This window comes from Acanthochromis polyacanthus, chromosome 3 (genome assembly GCF_021347895.1).
Source record: "Acanthochromis polyacanthus isolate Apoly-LR-REF ecotype Palm Island chromosome 3, KAUST_Apoly_ChrSc, whole genome shotgun sequence".
NCBI lineage: Eukaryota > Metazoa > Chordata > Actinopteri > Pomacentridae > Acanthochromis > Acanthochromis polyacanthus.
In genome coordinates this window covers 28,206,796-28,229,863 of record NC_067115.1, presented here as the reverse complement: position 1 = coordinate 28,229,863, position 23,068 = coordinate 28,206,796, and the positions used below count along the sequence as shown (strand labels likewise).

Sequence of the window (23,068 nt, the reverse complement as noted above, 5' to 3'; positions counted from 1 at the left end):
TGAACTCGTCCTTTAATGAACCTCTTGGGGTAAATTATGATATTCTGAACTGACTACACTGCAGCAGATAAACAGCAGAAAATAAACACAAAAACAGAGTAAAAGCCACATAATGTGACAAGTAAAATGAGAAATTTAAGGGGATAGATTACAGCACTGTTAGGATGTACAAAATAACAGCAGCTGGGATCTACTATAAGCAGCCAAAAAGTAAATGTACACATAATTACTGTTAGTAATTTGGATTCCAATAATTCTGCTCAGTGTCATTTATCAGAGAAGTATGTTTATTAGAAAATGATGCAAGTCAAATGAAGCACATTATATTGCTGGTAAAAATGCAAGTTAAATATAAAAAGCAGGCGTAATATCAAAGATAATGGAAGGCGGCACAAAGGTCCATTTCACACGGGCTTGTGTTTTGTATCAGTGACTGCTGTAACCCAGGAAACATAAATACTGCCATTGTCAGGGGTCCCAGATATGGAGCAAAAAAAAACAAACAAAACTGTTGCAGACAAAAATTGTGGCACAATGAGATGTAAATTGTCTGGCAAAAAGACAAAAATGAGCAGAATTTTAATTAGAAGTAATAACTAAAGTCAATAAAACAATGAATGTAAGGTTTTATGTTGCAACTAAACTGTTCAGAGCTGAATTTAAAAACCTCCACAAATGGTGAAAAGAGAAGAGAGCGTTCATCGAGCCCAGCCGAAAAGATTATACGATTAACTATAACACCGTGACAAAAACACTCACTGAAAAAATGACAATCGATGATGCATACAGTTTATGTTTAGTCACTGGATACTTTTCCTCTGAAAATCTAAAAAAAAAAAAAAAAAAAAAAGGACTAGTTTACAACTTATACTACAATCAAAAGTTTGGGGTCACCCAGACAATTTTATATTTTCCATGAAAACTCGCACTTTCATTCATGTGCTGACATAATAGCACAAGGGTTTTCTAATCATCAATCAGCCTTTCAACACCATTAGCTAACACAATGTAGCATTAGAACACAGGAGTGATGGTTGATGGAAATGTTCCTCTGTACCCCTATGGAGATATTCCATTAAAAATCAGCTGTTTAGGGCACCTAGGTAGCTCAACAGCATGAGCCTGTACTCCATAAACAGGGGCTATAGTCCCTTATGCAGCAGTCTGAGTTTGATCAAGCTCATGGTCCTTTGTTGTAGGTCTTCCCCCCATTCCTCTCCCTACTTTCCTGTCTGCATCTCTACTAACCTGTCGAATAAAGTCAAAAAAGGCCAAAAGAAATCTGCTGTTTCCAACACTTGAGTATGCACATCAGCTAGTTGCTCACTTTGTCTATTTGCACAGGGCACAGTGGATTCATAAGAGCTTGTCCAAGAAAAACGGGTGCCTTCTGTGGTCAAAATTGATGCAGATTAAAGCTGGTTTGGTTGGAAAACCAAAACAATGAGCTGAAAGACTCCTTTTAGAGATGGATGATATTCTCGGTTCATTTGTGGCTATGAAAATGGTCAGTGAAGCTTTAAAATGGGGATAAAAATGAAAGTTTGCCCCTGAAAAGAAGCTCAAACTTGATTAACCTGCATCTAAAAAAGGTCACTTTTCACCAAATGTAAATACATCAAACTGCTTCATACATTAAAAGAGATTTTATTCTACACTACCGTTCAAATGTTTGGGGTCACCCAGACAATTTCATGTTTTACATGAAAAAACCCATTCATTCATGTGCTGATATAACTGCACAAGGGTTTTTCTAATCATCAATTAGCCTTTCAACACCATTAGCTAACACAATGTAGCATTAGAACACAGGAGTGATGGTTGCTGGAAATGTTCCTCTGTACCCCTATGGAGATATTGCATTCAAAAGTTCCAGCTAGAATAGTCATTTACCACATTAGCAATGTCTAGACTGGATTTCTGATTAATTTAATGTTATTTTCATTGAAAAAAATAAACTGCTTTTCTTTCAAAAATGAAGACATTTCTAAGTGACCCCAAACTTTTAAACGGTTGTGTATATAATAAGCCCAAACAGCCAAATACACAATTAAAAATGCATTCAGCTCAGTACTGACTCTATATTGTGCTAATAGAAATGCTTTGAGAGGTGAATCATTAGCAAAGAAAGCCATTTAGAAACAAACAACCTGGCATATCTCGCCTGTTATGCCTGAACAAAGAAACTGGCCGAGTCACCTTCCAGCCTCGGGTGTTTGGATTGAATCAACCCACTTCACACAATCTTCTTTTCTCTCTCATGCCAGCTTTAAGTAGCACCACCTACTCGCTCTCTCCTCCTTTGTACCTATATGTATTTCTGTAATGCGCACTTGTGCAAAGCCACAAGCATGAACAGGGAGTCAGACGGCTCCTTTTGAAATAATTCCAGCCCTTGGAAGGAGCTGTGTCTGTGGCCATTCACCTCGGGATAGATTGACTCTGCTGACTGAATTTAGATGAGCATTACACTGGAAAAGCCTGCATCTCTCTTGTCTATCCCGTCAGTGTGAGAACTGGCTCTCCCTCTCCTACCTCCTTGGATTTTTCAAGCAGCTGCAATATTCTGTCAGAGGTGACAAGGTGGGATTTTCCAGAGAAACAGATGACCAGTCTCACCTGCCAGAATGAAAGCTTAAGGGGCTACAGTGTGTCTACAGAGCGCGGGGCTGGAAACGTGGAGCGTATTGTGTGATTTTCAGCTACAAGCCTGTGAACGCCGCGCGTCTAATCAAGCACACTGACCTTTTCTCCAGCATCATAAAATATTCATTGGTGTTGAATGTATTACGGGATGCATACCATATTCACGCTGCTCCTTTGTGAAGAATAATCAAGCTCGCCGTAGAACCATGACAAATGCTATACTGTACCTGTTGTGATTTGAGTCTGAATCCAATTTCCCTGTCTCTATATTCTCCTTTCCTTCTTAGTGTCTCCTAAAAACAGACAGAAGAGAGGCAGGTGAGATGAGATAGAAGTCATTCCTCATCTCACCTTCAAGTGGAGCTGGGCTCTTAGCTGAATTTTTCCGTCTTCTGCTAATTAGAGGAAGCTGACTTTTGAGTGCCATCGCAGAAGGCTGTCTGCAAAAACAGCCAGTGAATGTATGGTGTGTTTAACTCACGATGCGGGGCGTGTAATTCCCGCTGCTTCTGTGTACGCTGACAGCTTGATCGCACAGTTTAGGGCGAAGACACAAACAGTCGGTGAGAGGCTCGAGCTCTTGTGCTCTAACAAAGCACCCAGTAATCGAGGGCATTTAACGAAGGAGGGTGCAGCTCTCAGAGAGCGCACGTCCACATGTTTATCCAAAACTCACGCCACCGTTGCTTTCACTTTTAGCCTCAAACTAAGTATTCAAAAGATGACTTTCTCCCGGTCCAGAAATAATAAACATTTCTTTTACTTCCCGAGGCTACAAAATTGGGCTTGTAAAAAATAAATAGAAGGAAAACGTTGAGGGTGGATGAATAGTAGCCAAAGTACAGCCAGGAGCCACGGAGGCTGGGTGCTTTATCAAACTCTGAGCAGGACGAAGATGCTCCGCCGTACACCAGCGCTTGAAGTCCTAATTATGCACCGGTGCTTCCACTTGGCGAGCGATGACTTCATGTCCGCTCTTCTGCGGCGGCCTTCCCACCAGCATGTTGTTCTTTGGTGAGCAGCTTTCAGGCTCCATAGTCATTACCCGCACCGAGTAGCCATGAGTCTCTGCTGCCCACGACCGATCCAAGTCCACCAGGCCCATGCACTGTTTACCTGTAGCGGTAGAAAGACGAAAAAGAGGACACAGGCTGATTATTGCTTGGTATCAGGCACTAACCTAACAGACTTTCACTGAACAATGGCGGCAAATCAACAGATAACATGAATATGAACCCACAATTCAAACATTCAGATTATACCTCAGATATACACTATGTTCAAAACAAAAAAGCTGCTAAATGCTATTAAGCTGTTTGACCTTAACACATGTACACTTCTGTTCAAAAGTTTGTGGGTCACTTACAAATGTCCTTATTTTTTGAAAGAAATGCATTTTTTTTCCTCAATGAAGATAACATTAAATGAATCAGAAATACGGTCTAGACATTGTTGATGTGGTAAATGACTGCCGGCAACCATCACTCCTGTGTTCTAATGCTACATTGTGTTAGCTAATGGTGTTGAAAAGCTAATTGATGATTAGAAATCCCTTGTACAATTATGTTAGCACATGAATAAAAATGTGTTTTCATGCAAAACATGAAATTGTCTGAGTGACCCCAAACTTTTGAACAGTAGTGTATATGAGTAAAAACCAACATAGTTTTGATATTTACTGCAGATATTTGTCTTTAACATATGTATTAGAGCTGCAACAAATCTCAAATAATCAGTAAGCTGATTTACACTTTCGCCTTGCAGCTAGAAGATCGCGTCTCCACCTTTCTGGAATCTTCTGCATGCCGTTTGCATGTTCTCCCTGTGCATGTGTGGGCTTCATCCACAGTCCAAAAACATGCTCAGGGTAATTCTAAATTGCCCGTAGGTGTGAGTGTGATTGTTTGTCTGTATATGTAGCCCTGTGATAGACTGGTGACCTGTCCAGGGGTCTCCTGCCTTAAGTCAGCTGGGATAAACTCCAGCCCCCACGACCCTAATGAGGTTTAGGTGGTGTTATAATAGATGGATAATGGATGGATGGATGATTTAAAGAAAAGTGAACCTCTAGTTTGTTTATCTATTACTCGTTTCAGGCATTTTTCAAGCACAAATTTCCCATATTGACTGGTTAAAGCTGAGCAAATGTGACGGTTTGCTGCTTTTCTTGGTCATATCTGACAGACTGAATATGTTTGGGTTTTGGACTGTTTATCAAAAATCTCAGCAAGAAATTTCTTCTATTTTACAGAAAAAAAATAAATTGATGAATCAGGAAAATAATATTCAGATCAAGCGATAAACTAAATAATCATTACTGGCAGCTCTGATAGACAAAGGTTCCTAATGTTGAATGCTAAACTTTTAATCTTTCACTTAATATCAAAGCTGACAGTATCTGTAGCGGTGAATTATTGTTTGGAATTAACAAGAAAAAAAAACTACGAAAGATGAGAACACACAGACAAAAACAAAAATGCAGAATAAAAAAGAAATGTATGTTACTTTTTCATACTTGGCAGCCATCAGAATTCTGTAAAGTAGTTGAGGAACATTTATTATATTTGCAGATGCTTCTCCACATGTCATAAAAAACATCCCGCCATGGTTCGTTTCTCAGACGGAAAAGTTACTCTGTCTGTCGAGGAAACATTTCCATCCTGACATGAGTTTCTTACAGGATGACGATGTCCCCATCAACAGGGCAGGAGGGGTCAGCGAGTGGTTTGAGGAGTACAAAAATGATCTGAATCCTGACAATGATCCTTCAGAGTCTGAGTTTGGACTGATAGTCTCCCTCTGCGAGTAAACCGCTACCATCAAAGCACCAAATGAGGGAACATCTTTTGGCAGAAATGCGTTCAACCCTCCAGTGGAGTTACTGAGATTTGGAGAATGTAAGCAGCGAAGCACTGAAGCCGTTCTGTCAACTTCTGACGACAGCGACGGATTTTCATTTAATTTGTCGCCCATCTGTGTATGCTGGTTCTGCTGACGTGTCTCAGCAGAACAACATCTCAGTCATGCTCTAATTCAGCAGCATATATTGCGACGCCGCTGTACCGGTTTGCGCTTCGTCGATGTTATTTTCCTGTACATTTCCAGCTTTTGTGTATCAGCGCCCTACAACCCACCAGACACTTTTTCCATCAACAACCCCACAAGGATTATCACGGTTCTCTCTTAGGATTTCCTTTAAACATAGACTTCAAACGCATTAGGCAGTTAAGCAGTTTGGTAGCAGGTGGCAGACACACTAAATGCGAGCTTTGGTCTGCCATGCTGCTTAGACGGTCGCAGACTCGCTAGCAGGCTCAGGAGAGATGAGATCAAACATGGTTAGAAAATGTTAGTGGGAGAGGTTGAGCTCTGTTCACTGATATGGAGCAGAAACAAGTGTGACAGGTGGTGTCAGGTACATATGAAAGGGCTTCAGACTGACGAGGCATTGGGGAGCCTTCTCAGATTTGCGGGGAAGCTTTGATAAGCTGGAGAGCTATCAGGGTGAAGAGAGTCCTCAACATAATGAAACACTGTACGGAGAAGCTCCAGCACAGGCCCGGAGGTTTCAGTCTGATAAAAACACTTCCCACAGAACCCGACAACACTGATCTGGCAGCTGTTCACCGCAGCTGTTTTGTCGCCGTGTAGAAATCCCCACATTAACATTTTTTCACTGTTCTCAAAAGTCCAGGCCTTTTCAAAAAGTACAACAGCAGGGGATGTCACAGTTTAAAGCAAATTTCATAAAACACATTTACAGTTTCAGCATGTTCACAGTGACAGCATACAACAGAAGTCAGCAAACCTCTACTGACTTTAATAGCCATCGATTCCAAGCTGTTTGACCTTACAGTAATTGCGTTCATTCAATTAGTCGGTTGAACATTACGGTATTTGCTCCACGTATAATCAAAAACAGACTGTTTAGGTTTAGTAAATTAAAAATACAGGCCACACAGTAGGAACTGAGTGCAACAAATGTCAGTAAACCTTTCAAAACAGATATTCAGATCCTATATTTTTCAATACTTTGTATGTACCATGGGCTGCACAGTGGTTTGGTCGGTGTTGGCAGCTAGAAGATCCTGGTTGGCCTCCCGGATCTTTCTCTATGGAGTTTGCATATTCTCTTCGGGTACTCCAGCTCCCACCATCCAAAAACATGCTGAGGTTAATTGGTAACTCTAAATTGTTCATAGGTGTGAATGTGAGTGTGACTGTTTGTCTCTGTATGAAGCCCTGTGACAGACTGGTGACCTGTCGAGAGTGTCCCCTGCCTTCACCCTAAGTCAGATGGGATAGACTCCACCCAACCGTGACCCTAATGAGGCTTAAGCGGTGTATAGATAAAGGATGGATGGATGTACCATTGTATTTTTGACAACAGACTTGATCCTAGTTGGCATGGAAGATACCAGTGGCCAGAAATTTCTAGACAGATGTTCTTCTGTTCTTCAGAGCCATATTTTATTTAGCAGCTTTTTGCTGGAGGGGTTTTGTTGCACTACCTCACTCTCTAAAGGTCTTCTACTGGATTAAAATCAGACAACATACTTGGCCAGCTTATAGTTTTCACATTTTCCTTCTTTAGACACTCTTCTGTGATTTTGGCAGTGAGCTCTGGATCACAGCTGGAACATTCCTCTTCTGCCAAACTGCTGCACACTGGGAGTTATCCTGACAGTATTTTGGTATATCTGGAACAATTCATGATGCCATCTATAAATGCCATCTTGCCAACACCTTTCACACTCATTCAGCCTCTTATCATCACACTCCCACTGCTGTTCTTCACTGTCTGGACTATGCACTCATTGTGGTAGTCCTGGCCAGGTTCATAACAAACATGCCGCAACTCATCTGAGCCGAGAAAATTCATCTTGACCATAATCTGAGCAAAGCACACGCTCTAAACCGTCATCAGGATTCCTTTTATGTCCTTTCATGTCATGTTAGTTTTAGCAAGGTTTAATCTTTGTAGCAAGAGTGTTGTTGTTCAGCGTCGCCCTGAGAGATTCATAAAAGATGATTTTACGCAGTGTTCTTCACTGTCACTGTCTGAGCAGTCACAGAACTGCTAATTTCCGTTGATAATCCCCAAAGCACTTTCCTGTCTGTTTTTCAGAGCTAGACTGTGTGAGTGGTGCACTGTCCATGGTGTCATTTTAAGTGGACAGCTCATTTTATACCACATGATTACTGCAGCAACTGCGTTTTTAATGGACGATCAATCTTCCAGTGTTCTTTTCCATCTTTGAAGGTGTCACAATCAGACTTTTTAAGTTCCTCTTTCAGTTCTTGTCCGTGAAGCACCATGATACAGACATGCATATCGACAACATCTATAGTTCAGAAAACTGAGAAAGTTCTGCTGCTCGTGTCAATGGTGACAAGTGTCTTCCTTTTTGTTGCATTGAGTTTCTACCTTGTGGCTTGTATTTTTTATACATACATACTTTTCAAAAGTTTAGGGTCACTTAGAAATGTGATTATATTTGAAAGAAAAGCATTTTTTTGAATGAAGATAACATTAATCAGAAATCCAGTCTAGACATTGTTAATGTGGTAAATGACTATTCTAGCTGGAATCAGCTGATTTTTAATGGAATATCTACATCAGAGGTCGGCAACCTTTAACACTCAAAGAGCTATTTCGACCCGTTTCCCACAGAAAAGAAAACACTGGGAGCCGCAAAATCCTTTTAGCATTTAAAATGAAGACAACACTGCATATATCGCTTTTTTACCTCTATGCCCTTGTTAATCAGTCGTGATTAATTAATTACAAAGCCTCTAATTAGATAGATTCATTTTTTAATTGTGTCCTTCCACTAATATTTATCTTACTTGGTTAATGTCATTTTTGCTCCTGGACCTCATATGTTACGTAATGTTAGCTGGAAATCAATATTTTGCGAATGTCTATTTAACTTGTAAAATCTATTTATCTTAAGCTAATAACTTTTCTCCGGTAAGTCGCTGCCCAGACGACACTCCTCTGACTCTCTGACCTGCTGCCTGGACATCGAGCCGTGTTCTTGCGAGTAATGTGTATTACCCTATCATGAGTACTTTTGACTCAAAGACAAGACGTGTTTTTCTTGGAGTGGAGCTTTAATATACAGGCTTGCCATTCTTGAGTACAAAACGATTTGAAACTACAGGCGTTGCTTCTCCATGTTCCCTGCATGAACTTTGCGCTCTCATGTCCTAGCCAGGGGAAAAACCCATCCGGTGGAGTGACACGTCAAAACAAGAGCGGTAATTTCACAATAAAACTCTCTATATTAAAATGCATTGAAACGCGCCTGAAAGGCAGAACAATTTATTTTCCAAAGTTACAGGGAGCCACGACAGAGGGCTGAAAGAGCCGCGGGTTGCCTACCCCTGATCTACATAGAGGTACAGAGGAACATTTCCAGCAACCATCACTCTTGTGATCTAATGCTACATTGTGTTAGCTAATGATGCTGAAAGGCTAACTGATGATTAGAAAACCCTTGTGCAACTGTGTGAGCACATGAAAAAAATGTGAGTTTTCATGGAAAACATGAAACTGTCTGGGGGAGCTCAAATTTTTAAATGGTAGTGTACATTTATCTTCACAACAGTACTTCCTTCCAGTTGTATGAAATGCTTTTGCATCTTTTGCAGATCACTGTTTGAGTTCTACTTCGCTCTGCTTTACTGTTTTGACTCTCAGTGCTCCTATCGACCCAGTTTAGCAAATACTGGTGACTGTTATGGAGCATTAGCAGCCACATATTTCTGTCAGGAGTTGGTGGAGACCAAAACAGAGCTAAAAGACTCAGAAATACAAATGGATGCTAATATACACTGGAAGCTGAAACACCTTCAAGTTCAAAAATGTCACTTCTACAGCTTATTCTACCGCCTCCAAGTAAAACAATGGCTTTAATCCTTGCACAGAGGTTAAATTCAGGTCAAAATCGGACCATAAAATTCGAACTTAAACTTATCTGTGAATCACATTTTTATCCACTGGTAGATCAACTTGAATCACTTAATATTATCCCTGATGATTCAAGACACATACACTACTGTTCAAAAGTTTGGGGCTACTTAGAAATGTCCTTATTTTTGAAAGAAAAGCAACCATCACTCCTGTGTTCTAATGCTACATTGTGTTAGCTAATGGTGTTGAAAGACTAATTGATGATTTGAAAAACGTTGTGCTAATTATGTTAGAATGTGAATAAAAATGTGAGCTTTCATGGAAAACATGAAATTGTCTGGGTGACCCCAAACTTTTGAACGGTAGTATATATAACTAACCCCAACCCTAAAGTAACTTACTAAAAATGCAATTATTGAGAAGTGATGCAATTTGGAATTGTTTCATATTCAAGTGATTTTGCACTAGACTTCTGTTGTATACTTTATATAGATATGGCTTATGTGTCCAAAAAAATAAAATAAAATCAGGCTGGTGTCCATCCCCACAAGATAATCGGGAATCGAAGTGGAACCATGGTTGTAGACTAGCGAGGTACCAAGAATCATTCTGAAAATATGTATCTGATACATTGCTGCACAATGGTGTGCAAAAGCTTTAGGCGTTAAAGAAGTATAGATTCTTATCCATCACGCAATAACATCAGGGAGGCGTCAGACTGGTCTCAAATTCACAATTTCACGCTGCAGCCATGACATCGACCCCAAGTCTAGTCATGAAAAATAATCTTCTGTGACGAGCAGGATAGGAGGTCCTGCATCAGATGATATGCCCTCGAAGATGCTTGCAGCAACCTATACCTGCCAAGTACTCTGACAAACTGTACCAAGCGTACCGAGGAGAATTGGGGCTGTTTTAAAAAGGCAAACAGTGGTCACGCCAGATATTGATTTAATTTGTTTTTTTTCTCTTTACTGCACATTGGATGCATCTAATTGACAAATGATGACTGAAGAGTAATAACACTCATTCTAATTACAGAGCCTAAAATGTTTGCATGCATTGTATGTGTCTGTGACTGTTCAAGTACAGGGAGAAGATTGTAAACAGTACCGATGAGTCGCCTCTCAGGGGGGAGCTGGACGGCAGTTTGGTCTGCGAAGCGACACAGGATCATGTGTTCCTGAAACAAGGACAGGTGATGAGTACAGGAACTGTTACATTTTACAGTAAAGTGCTGGATAATATCTGTTCAGTCTGAAAAGCACACATTTGGCCCTGCTATGGCAATAAGTGCAAAGTCAAAGTGTATCAGAGACTTCCACAGAAATATACACTCATCTGCCACTTCATTAGGTACAACTGTGAAATTATCTCATGTGAACCTGCTGCATTTTCAAAAATATGATAAAATATAAGCTTATTAAGACACATAATAAACTTATTAATGATGTCATAGTGGGTGGTGGTGGTGCAGCACCATCTACTACATTCATGTATATGATAAAGGTTGGCAAAATACAAAGGACACTTTTAAATGCAGTCCTCTAGTGAACTACCACCAACAGCTATGACCTCCATAATAAATATAAGGTACAATTCATTGCATTTTTAACAGCTTGACAACAGATAAAAATACAAACATGTCTTAAAAGTAGAATTTGTGGCAGAGCTGCTGTATCAGATTGCATTAGATTTTGCAGCGTTCCTAATAGACTGGCCGTTGAGCGTATATTTGTTTAAAATTAGCCATCCAGTGAAGCCAAAATTACTGTGAATGAAATATCTATTCATCCTTTTTTCTACATCTTGTTGTCTCACTTACAGCTGAAAGGCAGAAAACCTTTTAAAGCAGATCACGTGGCTAAAAATTCTACGCAGGACCTTCAGCCCAATAGTATTCGATGTCTTTTTTAGTAACACTAATGACGCGGCTCAGAAGATGGCAATCTCCTTCAGTTGTCCCTGCTGACATACCTGTCACTGAATGATGTTTTGTACTGAGATTGGGCTATAAAACGAATCCATTAATTATCATGTAAAAAAAAATCCTTTAATAACAGCAATGAATTCATAATTTAATAATTTACAATAAATGTACACAACCAAAAAGCTTCAAAAGATTGGGGTCATTTAGAAATGCCCATATTTTTGAAATCTTTCAATGAAGATACCAGTAAATGAATCAGAAATACAGTCCATAGCTGGAAACGGCTGATTTTTAATGGAATATCTCCATAGAGGTACAGAGGAACATTTCCAGCAACCATCACTCCTGTGTTCTAATGCTACATTGTGTTAGCTAATGGTGCTGAAAGGCTAATTGGTGATTAGAAAACCTTTGTGCATTTATGTTAGCACATGAATAAAAGAGTGAGTTTTCATGGAAAACATGAAATTGTCTGGGTAACCCCTAAACTTTTGAACAGTAGTATATGCGATCTGTCATCTCCACAATCATCCTGTCAGACCATAGCTGAAACCTGGATGGCCAAAACAAACAAAAACACATTATTGAAAACAAAGCACACCGTTGAAAGATCACATAACAACATTGGTCATTTATTTGGGACTTCTCAAGCTGGATAAACAGCAGAGCAACAATACAATCCGACCAAAGTACTTTGTATTAACGGAGCTACCCTGAATATGATATGAATTACCTCAAGGTGTTGTGATGCATAGTAAATCTGATTAACAGCAAGATTTTCAGGAATGTCTTAAATCTCGTTCTGTCTTGGATATTTTATAAATGGTGTATTGCTAACAAGCCTCTTGAGGTTGTTCTTGCGGAGTTCAAATCCCAGCAGAAGAACATCTGTCGGCTTTTTCAGTCATTACCAAGGCAGTGATGTGAATCACACCTGTAGCTGTCTAATTTGTAAGTGACAACTTTCTAATTTATATATTTTTCTTGTTATATATTTGTAACTGCAGCTGTTTTCACCGATGTGCAGTCGCCAATACGAGTGTCCTTGTAAATTCTTCAGTACAGACCAGATGAACCCATTTATTTCTAATCGAAGGACAAACTTTTCCACTCTAGTTTTACCTTGTTATGGTCCCTGGAACAAGGGACCCAGGAGAGCGGTTAGTCATCTCTAACCTGCCTCTGCTTTAATTGATTCCATTCTTCACTCCGCAGGGCACAGAGCAGGTGCTTAAAGTTAGTGTTGAGCACCAATATCTCACACCATTAGCCTTTTATTCCAGCGGCGTGCTATCCGTCAACGTGCTGTCATTCTGTTTAACTACTGTAGTTCAGGAAGGACAACTGTGGTTCTGCTATAAAACAAGGCAATCCGCAATTAAAAGCTGTGAAATAATCGGTGTGCTTCGGTCCCCTTTTGTCCTCTGAGAATGCACTGCAGCTTTTTATTTCTGCAAATGAAGTGGTGAGCACAGGCAACAGAAACCAGTGGGATTCTGTAGGCCGAGCCCGAATAAAAAGCAAATACCGAACATGGTTGTTGAAAGTAAAACCATGTGGGGGAGAGGAGAGGAGGGGAGATTTAGGGCTCAGGTTTATAGTGGCAGATAATGTGTCTGCTGATTCAAGTAGAATATAGATTTCTCCTGCTGTGTGGCTACGTGTCCAGTTTTGGTGTTTTTTTTGCCTCCACACAGAGAATACAGCAATTGTGATTGTTTTGCTCACTGGGCTTAAGGAGAAAAGGAAGAATATTGTAATTTCATATTCATTACAATGCGTACTTACATGGTCTTTTACCATCTAAAGTGCCTCTCGAGCTTGGAAAAATCTGTTTCCAGCAGTGCACAAAAGAAAAAGAAGTTCGAGGTGGTTCGATGTTGTGACATGTCAACTCTGGAGGTTGCTATGGTTAGGACCTGCAGCTACTTCTGCACAGATATTCCCCAGAGGCACTGACAGGTCCCATACATCATCATGGGATAGGCCCTCCCAGAGTACAGTGATGTGTTTGTGCTGAGCCATAAGGGATTGAGACTGGAGTGTGCGAGCCTTCCCCTTGTAAGAGCCTGGGGAATCTGTTTTCCCCAAGACAGCGATGACTGCAGAGATCTCATTAATTCTGTTTTATTGTCCAAAAAAAAAGGGGGGGAGGAGCTTTGTAGAAAACAACCTGAGAAAGAAAAATCATACCTAAGTCACGCCAAATTAAGTCATGACAGTTTTTTTTATTTTTAGACTTGATAATTGGAAGCTGGCTTCATAAGTTTGTTGCAGGTCAAACACACACTAAGTGTTGATTATGAGATTAAATATATCATACATTACATTCAAATTGGCTATTACAAAATATTTACACGTAATAACTTCCAGGTCTACACACAGTGAAATAAAAGCCTTTACGAGCTAAGGTATTTGTTTTTACATCATTAATATTGCAACACTATGTGCGAATCCCAAGTTTGAAAATAACTCGTAATTACCTATAATTTAGAAATAACATAATTTTGGTTGTACAAACAGCGAGTGCAACCCAGCCCAGGTCTGTCTCTGCTTGTCGGTTTGTTTCTCTTTTGCCTGAGTCTTGCTTGGTTTCTGTGTTTGCTGGGTGTTGACATTCGTGGTATGAGGATGCACGTTCACCTTTCACCAGGTCAGTGAACTACGGCCCGGGCATGTGAAAGGATAACTTCTTAAAGTAACTACCTCTAATTCCATTAGATGGTTTTCTAGCACCGACTTAAAGGGGCACTTCGGTTTTTTCCAACCTGGGGTCTGTTTTCATATGTCATTTCATACATGTGAGTGATGGAGAAATTAATTTTCGACATAGCTCCAGTATTTAGCCAGGCAGGCAGCTTAGCAGCTCAGCTAGCGAAAAGTATGGGGCAACTGGCCCCCCCGCATCAAAGTCCGCCCTAACGTGCTTTTTTCTCCACACTGACTGGCTCGGATGGTCTCAACGGGTGTCCCACAACATACTAGAGATGAGAAGTGTTAGTAATACCAACACCGGTGTTTTGGCGCAAGCTATCGCGCGATTTCGGAACGACATTTGCTTTCTAGCGTTCTGAGATTTGGATACAGACCACAACAAATAGCGATCGCCAGGTAATGTGGAGGTTTTCGTTCACTTCTCATCTCTAGTATGTTGTGGGACACTCATTGAGACTATCCGAGCCGGTCAGTGTGGGGAAAAAAGCACGTTAGGGCGGACTTTGACGCGGGGGGGCAAGTTGCCCCATACTTTTCGCTAGCTGAGCTGCTAGCTGAGCTGCTAGCTGAGCTGCTAAGCTGCTTGCCTGGCTAAATACTGGAGCTATGTCGAAAATTCATTTCTCCATCACTCACATGTATGAAATGACATATGGAAACAGACCCCAGGTTGAAAAAAAAAAACGAAGCTTCCCTTTAAGAAGCAATTACTGATGCACTAAACTACTTCTGATTCCAGTGATAAATATACGCTCACGTGCCACTTTATTAGATACACCTGTTCGATTGCTTATTACCACAAATAGTTGATCAGCCCCTTACATGGCTGCAAGTCAGTACATTTAGTCATGTAGACGTGATCAAGGCAAGCTGCTGAAGTTCAAACCAAGCATCAGAATGGGAAAGAAAGAGGATTAAGTGACTTTGAACGTGGCATGGTTGTTGGTACCAGATGGGTTGGTCTGAATATTTCACAAACTGCTGATCTACTGGGATTTTTATGTACAACCATCTCTAGGGTTTACAGAGAATGGTCGGAAAAAGAGAAAATATCCAATGAGCGGCAGTTGTATGGACCAAAATGCCTTGTTGATGTCAGAGGAGAATGGGCAGATTGGTTGGAGTTGATAGAAAGGCAACAGTAACGCAAATAACCACTTGCTAAACCAAGGAATGAAGAATACCATCTCGGAACGCACAACAATCATTAAGAAGCTACATCAGCAGAAGACCACACCAGGTGCCACTCCTGTCAGCTAAGAACAGGAAACTGAGGCAACAATTCACAGTTTCACCAAAATTGGACAATAAAAGACTGGAAAAACATTGCCTGGTCTGATGAATCTCCATTTCAGCTGCAACATTCAGATGGTCGGAATTTGATGAAAGTAACATGAAAGCATGGATCCATCCTGCCTTGTATCAACAGTTCAGGCTGCTGGTGGTGTAATGGTGTGGGGGATATTTTTGTGGCACACTTTGAGCTCCTTAGTACCAAGTGAGCATTGTTTAAACGCCTCAGCATACCCAAGTATAGTTTGCTAACCATGTCCATCCCTTTATGACCACAGTGGACCATCTTCTGATGCTACTTCCAGCAGGATAATGCTCTCTGTCACAAAGATCAGATCATCTCAAACTGTTTTTTGAACATGACAATAAGTTCTCTGTACTCAAATAGCCTCCACAGTCACCAGATCTCAATCCAATAGAACCTTTGGGATGTAGTGGAACGGGAGATTGGCTTCATAGACGCGGCCGACAAATCTGCAGCAACTGTGTGATGCTATCAGGTCAATATGGACCAAAATCTCTGAGGAATGTTTGCAACACCTTGTGGAAAGTATGCCACCAAGAATTAAGGTAGCTCTGACGCCAGAAGGGGGTCCAACCTTTTACTAGCAAAGTGTACCTAATAAAGTGGCCTGTGAGTGTATTCTACATTAAGTCGTTACACTTGAAGGCATCTTTTGATGTGCATATAATGAACAGAATCTGAAGCAAACCCATAAAAGGTTGCCCTATATCAGTATTCAGTAGTTTAAATTCATAAATGCAACAGATTCATTTAATAACACAGGATTGTTAAAAGCATACCTTGTATGTCAGAGTCTCTTCGAACTGTTTGCTGTGAAAACAGGAAAACAGATGAGATTTTTATGATTAACTTCAGCTATTCCAATCAGTATTTACTACACATATGGTCATGTGTTTACTTGCTTAGGTCTAGGGAGGAGAATCTCTCCACAAATAATCTAGAAATATACAACAAAATTAAGTCCAAACCAAACACACACAATTTGCATTATCTCCAAAACAAATCACTTTCTGCCTGGGAAAGAAGCACTTTCATTACTTTTGTTATCACACAGAAACAAAGTCAGTTTGCTTGTGATGGTTAACCATAGTTTGCTTTGGTTGATGTTAATTAAAAGTCAACATGAGGAAGGTCAAAAGCCAGGGGCCATTCAGGTCACATGGAGAAAAGTGTCAAGTTTAACTTGAACTTTTGCAGCCTTAACGAAACGGGCAGTTTAGTTTCACAGCTCATAAAAACCTGTGAACTGTGTGGAATGTCTACACCTGCAGAATATCCACATGAGTACCTGGAACATGACCTGAGGGGAAAACACTAAAAGTAGCGAGAGGAAGATTGACAGAGTCAGGTGCGTTAAGTCTGCCCTGCAGAAACATAGCTTCTTGTTGTCCATTACAGCTGCAAAGCCTTTTTTTTCAGTCATCCTTTAATATTTTATGAGGAGTCAGGAGCGGTGAAGTGTCAAGTTGGCAAAAGAGAGGAAAGGCAAAGCTAAGTATGTGAAAAATGTGAAATATTTATACTATACACTGAAGATTCACCCTAAGGCTTAGTTTTAGGGTTGGTCATAGCAAGGACACTGAAAATACTCATTCAAACTTTCATTTGTTGGCAGAGGATCCTTAAAATCAGATGCTTACATTCACACCTACAGTCAGTTGAGAGGCACCGTTTAGCAGAAATTGCATGTTTTTGACCATAGGAGGCAAAACCATGCAAGCATGGGGAGAACACGCAACAGGCAGCTGTGCTAACCACTGCACCACTGAGCAGCTCCAAAATTTTAACAACACAAAGTGCAGCATAATAACCTTCCCGAAAATTATTGGAAATTCAGATTGTCGATGGCCTCGCAAGTACCTTGTGTCAAGTGGGGCCTAGTTATTTGAGATCCCAGGAGCAACCACCACCTAAATACAAGCTTTAAGCAGACCAATGAAAAGTTAAAATGAGAAACTATATAAGTTAACCACATGATTATGCTTATGCTTGATGCAAGAATGATTTTAATAGGCTGATATATATTCTGGAAATGATGATTGCTATAGAAGAGAATGATTTAAAATAAGTTATTTGATCATGCTAAGAAAAATGATTTAAAGAAGTGATTCAGTGTAACTGAGTGAGTTTTGAATGGAAGTAATCTGTGCTGTTCTGAGCTGTATGCAGACAGGATGGGAAAAGCAGAAGTCTCCTCAGAAATGAGGAACTTGGAGTTTCCACAGGATGACAGGATGGGCTCAGGCCGACATTGTCATGACAACTGAAGTGTGTGTAACAAGTGGATGTGTTAACAGAAAAGATGGAAAGAATGATGTATGCGTGATAGGAAGAAGGTTGTGTCTTAAACCTATGAATTAATTACCTGGGCGTACCTATTAGTTAGAATTGTGTGTGAAAATGTGTATGTGCTAAGCTGAAGTCGAGCTAGGGTATAAAACCCAGAGACACAGACACTGAATTGGGAGTTCTCCCCCGGAGGGGAGAGATGCTGCTCGCCGGAGCTGCCGGAGAGCATCGCCAAAGTTCTGAAGAGTCGACACCGGACCCTTTTGCCCAAGAGACATGAAGACAACGCAGGACTTAGGCTCCAGAGATCGCTGAGAACATCGTTGGAAGCAAAGTTGTTCTAACTTTGTTCAACAAGCGAAGACCACACTCTGCCAGACGGAGAGTCCTGAGAGGTCTGCAGTTTTCCAAACAGATGAAGAGAGGCAAGCACCCATGGCATCCAGAGAGGCACAGGAGGCAGCAGCAGAGGGCTGCTCCACTCCAGGGGCTGGAAGACCCAGTGACCCACCACAGCCTGATGAGACGGGGGCTTTCCACCACCACCATCCGACTGAGAAGACAGCTGAGACGCCCGCACTTGTGTTCCAGCTGCTACTAAAGATAACTGCCAGACCAACGATTGGCTATCGGGACCTCTCCACTCCCCCTACCTATGAAGAACACCCTCTGCCCACAAAGAAGACTTCGTACCGAGTCTGCTGGTCCACGGAGGAGTTCAACTAGACGCAGGACAAGACCGGGCGTGGCAGCTAAGGCCTGGCTGTCCGCTCTCTCTCCTAAATTTACTAATTAGAGAAGATTCTCAGGTACGCTCAGCTTAGTTTAATTAAGTTAGAAATAATCAGAAATAATTAAATTGTTCAATCATGAATTAATGCTGTGCCCCTGCTAATAATTGCTTAATAAAACGCTATATTGCATTTAAAGAGAAGTCTAATGAAATGATTATGATTCACCTATTCTGCATAGTGGTAAAAAGTTAAGTTGATTGTGTGCATTAAATCTAATGGTTCTTAAAGGTTACTTTAATCCAACTAGTTATTTAAACATTACCCCTGAGGTTAGTTTTCCAAACCTCTAAAACGAACCTAGGAATATCAACAAGTGCCACAGTTTTAAGAGGAAAGCTGTCGTTAACAAACGTGTTCAATAAATCAATTCTACTACTTAGGAGGGCTGCTTAGTAAGAAAGTATTTATTGGAGTAAGAGGGGTAAGACGTTTGGAAGAAGACAGTTAGGACCTAGGCGAGTATTCCTCGACACCAGCTTAATTATTCTGCTGAAACCTGTTAGGTGGAATACTAATAGGCAGATAGAATCTAACCCTTTAAACGGAGAGCTGGTCCTGATTTAACCTGAGGCAAGGGTTAAAGAAGGCTATACTGAACGACATGGCGTCCCTGGGTGGGCACGGCTCGACTAAGACAGACGCTAAAAAGGGACTCCTGTCAGATGATACTGACCGACATGGCGTCCCTGGCTCGACTACGACTAAAAGAAAAGTGTCCAAAAGAATATTCTGAGGGTCCAGACCGACACCTAGAATCAACCGCCAGAGCCTTCCAGTGGAAACTGGGGAAGAGAGGGCGAATCTCTTCTGACCGAGGGTCCACAGCTGCAGAGATTGGGGAAGGAAAAGGACGAGCCCTTCTGACCGAGGATCCACAGCACCGGTGATCAGCCAATAGAGAGACTCGGGATCATCACGCCTGACGGGAGGTACAGTGAGAACCGCAGGCGAGAAGAAGCCGCAGTGACCTTGGGCCAGCGCACCCCAGAAAAGAGGCACCGTGGAGCAGCCAGACAGAGTCTGCACTCATCCCTGCTCAACGGTCCTACGAGAGGTTTTGAGGAAGCAGACAACTCGAGACGACAAAGACGATGGCTGAGAGCCAGCCAGAGAAAGATGTACTCGTCCCTGCCAAAGAAAAAGAGCCAGTTCAAGAAGACGCGAAAGTCGGAGGCTCCGATGAATCAGAGGAAGAAGATTCATCCTCCAAAACCCCAGTGCCCGGGTAAACAACGATCAGTTAAGTGGTAAGAGAGTCCGCTTCGAAGAAGCTTCACCCAGGTTCCACTCCAATGTACCAGAACCAGATTGTACTGGTAGGAGAGGGATGGAGCAACTGTCTGCAAGAGACACAGATGAGGAAATGAGAGTTACAGGACATGCTGCATCGCAGGGTGAGAGCTCAGACGCAGATGAGGAAGTAAGGCCAAAAATAGAGTTGGCCACATCAGCGGCAGGCACCCCGGCTGCAGAGGCAGAGAAGCGGCTGTAGAGGATGGCAGCTGTCACTAAGGAAGAAGAGGAATCCAAGAAGTGGAGCAGCTAGAGCCAGTTCCAGATTAAAGAAAACCAGGAACCAGAAACCATGGCTACGAGCACACAAGGCTTACCACCCTTCGTCGGAGTAGCCAACGTTAAAGGGGTGGTACTATGCAGAGAAATACAACGAGGCTCTGGGCAGGCAGAGCCCTGAAGAAACTGGATGATGCTGAAAGCAGAATCCTGTCAGATGATGCAGAGATGCAAGTCATCGGCGGCTGTGAGGACACATCTGATCTGTTGCAGATCGTGGGGGAAGTGACCGTCACCACTGAAGACGATGGACGGACGCAGCTGGGTGATGTGGTTAACCTGTCTGCTCCAGAGGATGATGAGTATCTTTTAAAATGACCTGGTGTTAGCTACCTGTGATCTCAAGGAGAGGGTGTCAAGTGGGGCCTAGTTATTTGAGATCCCAGGAGCAACCACCACCTAAATACAAGCTTTAAGCAGACCAATGAAAAGTTAAAATGAGAAACTATATAAGTTAACCACATGATTATGCTTATGCTTGATGCAAGAATGATTTTAATAGGCTGATATATATTCTGGAAATGATGATTGCTATAGAAGAGAATGATTTAAAATAAGTTATTTGATCATGCTAAGAAAAATGATTTAAAGAAGTGATTCAGTGTAACTGAGTGAGTTTTGAATGGAAGTAATCTGTGCTGTTCTGAGCTGTATGCAGACAGGATGGGAAAAGCAGAAGTCTCCTCAGAAATGAGGAACTTGGAGTTTCCACAGGATGACAGGATGGGCTCAGGCCGACATTGTCATGACAACTGAAGTGTGTGTAACAAGTGGATGTGTTAACAGAAAAGATGGAAAGAATGATGTATGCGTGATAGGAAGAAGGTTGTGTCTTAAACCTATGAATTAATTACCTGGGCGTACCTATTAGTTAGAATTGTGTGTGAAAATGTGTATGTGCTAAGCTGAAGTCGAGCTAGGGTATAAAACCCAGAGACACAGACACTGAATTGGGAGTTCTCCCCCGGAGGGGAGAGATGCTGCTCGCCGGAGCTGCCGGAGAGCATCGCCAAAGTTCTGAAGAGTCGACACCGGACCCTTTTGCCCAAGAGACGTGAAGACAACGCAGGACTTAGGCTCCAGAGATCGCTGAGAACATCGTTGGAAGCAAAGTTGTTCTAACTTTGTTCAACAAGCGAAGACCACACTCTGCCAGACGGAGAGTCCTGAGAGGTCTGCAGTTTTCCAAACAGATGAAGAGAGGCAAGCACCCATGGCATCCAGAGAGGCACAGGAGGCAGCAGCAGAGGGCTGCTCCACTCCAGGGGCTGGAAGACCCAGTGACCCACCACAGCCTGATGAGACGGGGGCTTTCCACCACCACCATCCGACTGAGAAGACAGCTGAGACGCCCGCACTTGTGTTCCAGCTGCTACTAAAGATAACTGCCAGACCAACGATTGGCTATCGGGACCTCTCCACTCCCCCTACCTATGAAGAACACCCTCTGCCCACAAAGAAGACTTCGTACCGAGTCTGCTGGTCCACGGAGGAGTTCAACTAGACGCAGGACAAGACCGGGCGTGGCAGCTAAGGCCTGGCTGTCCGCTCTCTCTCCTAAATTTACTAATTAGAGAAGATTCTCAGGTACGCTCAGCTTAGTTTAATTAAGTTAGAAATAATCAGAAATAATTAAATTGTTCAATCATGAATTAATGCTGTGCCCCTGCTAATAATTGCTTAATAAAACGCTATATTGCATTTAAAGAGAAGTCTAATGAAATGATTATGATTCACCTATTCTGCATAGTGGTAAAAAGTTAAGTTGATTGTGTGCATTAAATCTAATGGTTCTTAAAGGTTACTTTAATCCAACTAGTTATTTAAACATTACCCCTGAGGTTAGTTTTCCAAACCTCTAAAACGAACCTAGGAATATCAACAAGTGCCACAGTTTTAAGAGGAAAGCTGTCGTTAACAAACGTGTTCAATAAATCAATTCTACTACTTAGGAGGGCTGCTTAGTAAGAGAGTATTTATTGGAGTAAGAGGGGTAAGACGTTTGGAAGAAGACAGTTAGGACCTAGGCGAGTATTCCTCGACACCAGCTTAATTATTCTGCTGAAACCTGTTAGGTGGAATACTAATAGGCAGATAGAATCTAACCCTTTAAACGGAGAGCTGGTCCTGATTTAACCTGAGGCAAGGGTTAAAGAAGGCTATACTGAACGACACTTGTGAATAACATTCACAGTTTCTAACCAGGGCTTGGCATGGTAGTATAATTTCCAACCAGCCACCATCCAGGAACCACAAATTTCAAACACATTCATGGAGTTGTGGATGCAGCATGCATGGGAAGTCAACACTTGTCACATGCTATTTTCAGCAATTGCAATCATAAAAGGGCTCGTTGAAAAACAACAACAACTAAATAACCAAAAAGAATAAAATATTCGGCAACGCTTTGCTCTTTTAACAGGATGCCGAAGGACGCCTCTGCCTGCAGCCTCTAACTGAATAAACAGGTGAAGATAGCATATGCTTTGGTTTAGTATGATGTAAGAATGGACGCTGCTTTCTAGCATCAATCGATCAGATCGCTAATTGGTATTTAGTCACTGGCCTGTTATGTGAATGATGGGAATCAGAGCAAAAATAAGGTCCACAATTCTACAAACTCAGCCATCGGCCTGTTCCAATTAGCACAAGCCTTAAATTGTGCTTTACAGGTGAATTATTTACCAAGTTGAATTCTTAAGGAGGCAGACCAATAACCCACTAAGACCAGCTGCAATTTGCATGTTCAGAGAATTAGGCCTTAATGGAAATTAGTGAATAAAATATGCCAACATATGTTTTTACGTGCAAAATCCTTTCTTAAGTTACAAGCTGCATTGTTTGCATTCTCGTCTGTTCACATCAACATTGTCTTTTTCTTTTAC

General features: G+C 41.6%; 1 protein-coding gene across 2 annotated transcripts in view; it reads right to left on the bottom strand.

Moving 5' to 3' along the window:
* gstcd (glutathione S-transferase, C-terminal domain containing) overlaps positions 1 to 23,068 on the bottom strand; it is a 457,968-nt gene that overhangs the window by 379,900 nt on the left and 55,000 nt on the right. Inside the window, exons 10-12 of one of the 2 annotated variants that reach the window (XR_007940647.1) lie at positions 16,308 to 16,338; positions 10,679 to 10,748; positions 1,780 to 3,762 (exon numbers count right to left, since the gene is read on the bottom strand). Coding sequence is in view for 1 of the 2 variants with exons in the window: in XM_022193732.2 (XP_022049424.2) it covers positions 3,572 to 3,762; positions 10,679 to 10,748; positions 16,308 to 16,338 (292 nt within the window). In the remaining variant the exon portion in view is untranslated. Of the gene's footprint in view, positions 1 to 266; positions 3,763 to 10,678; positions 10,749 to 16,307; positions 16,339 to 23,068 lie in introns of those variants that run through there. The other variant, XM_022193732.2, reaches the window with a different exon arrangement.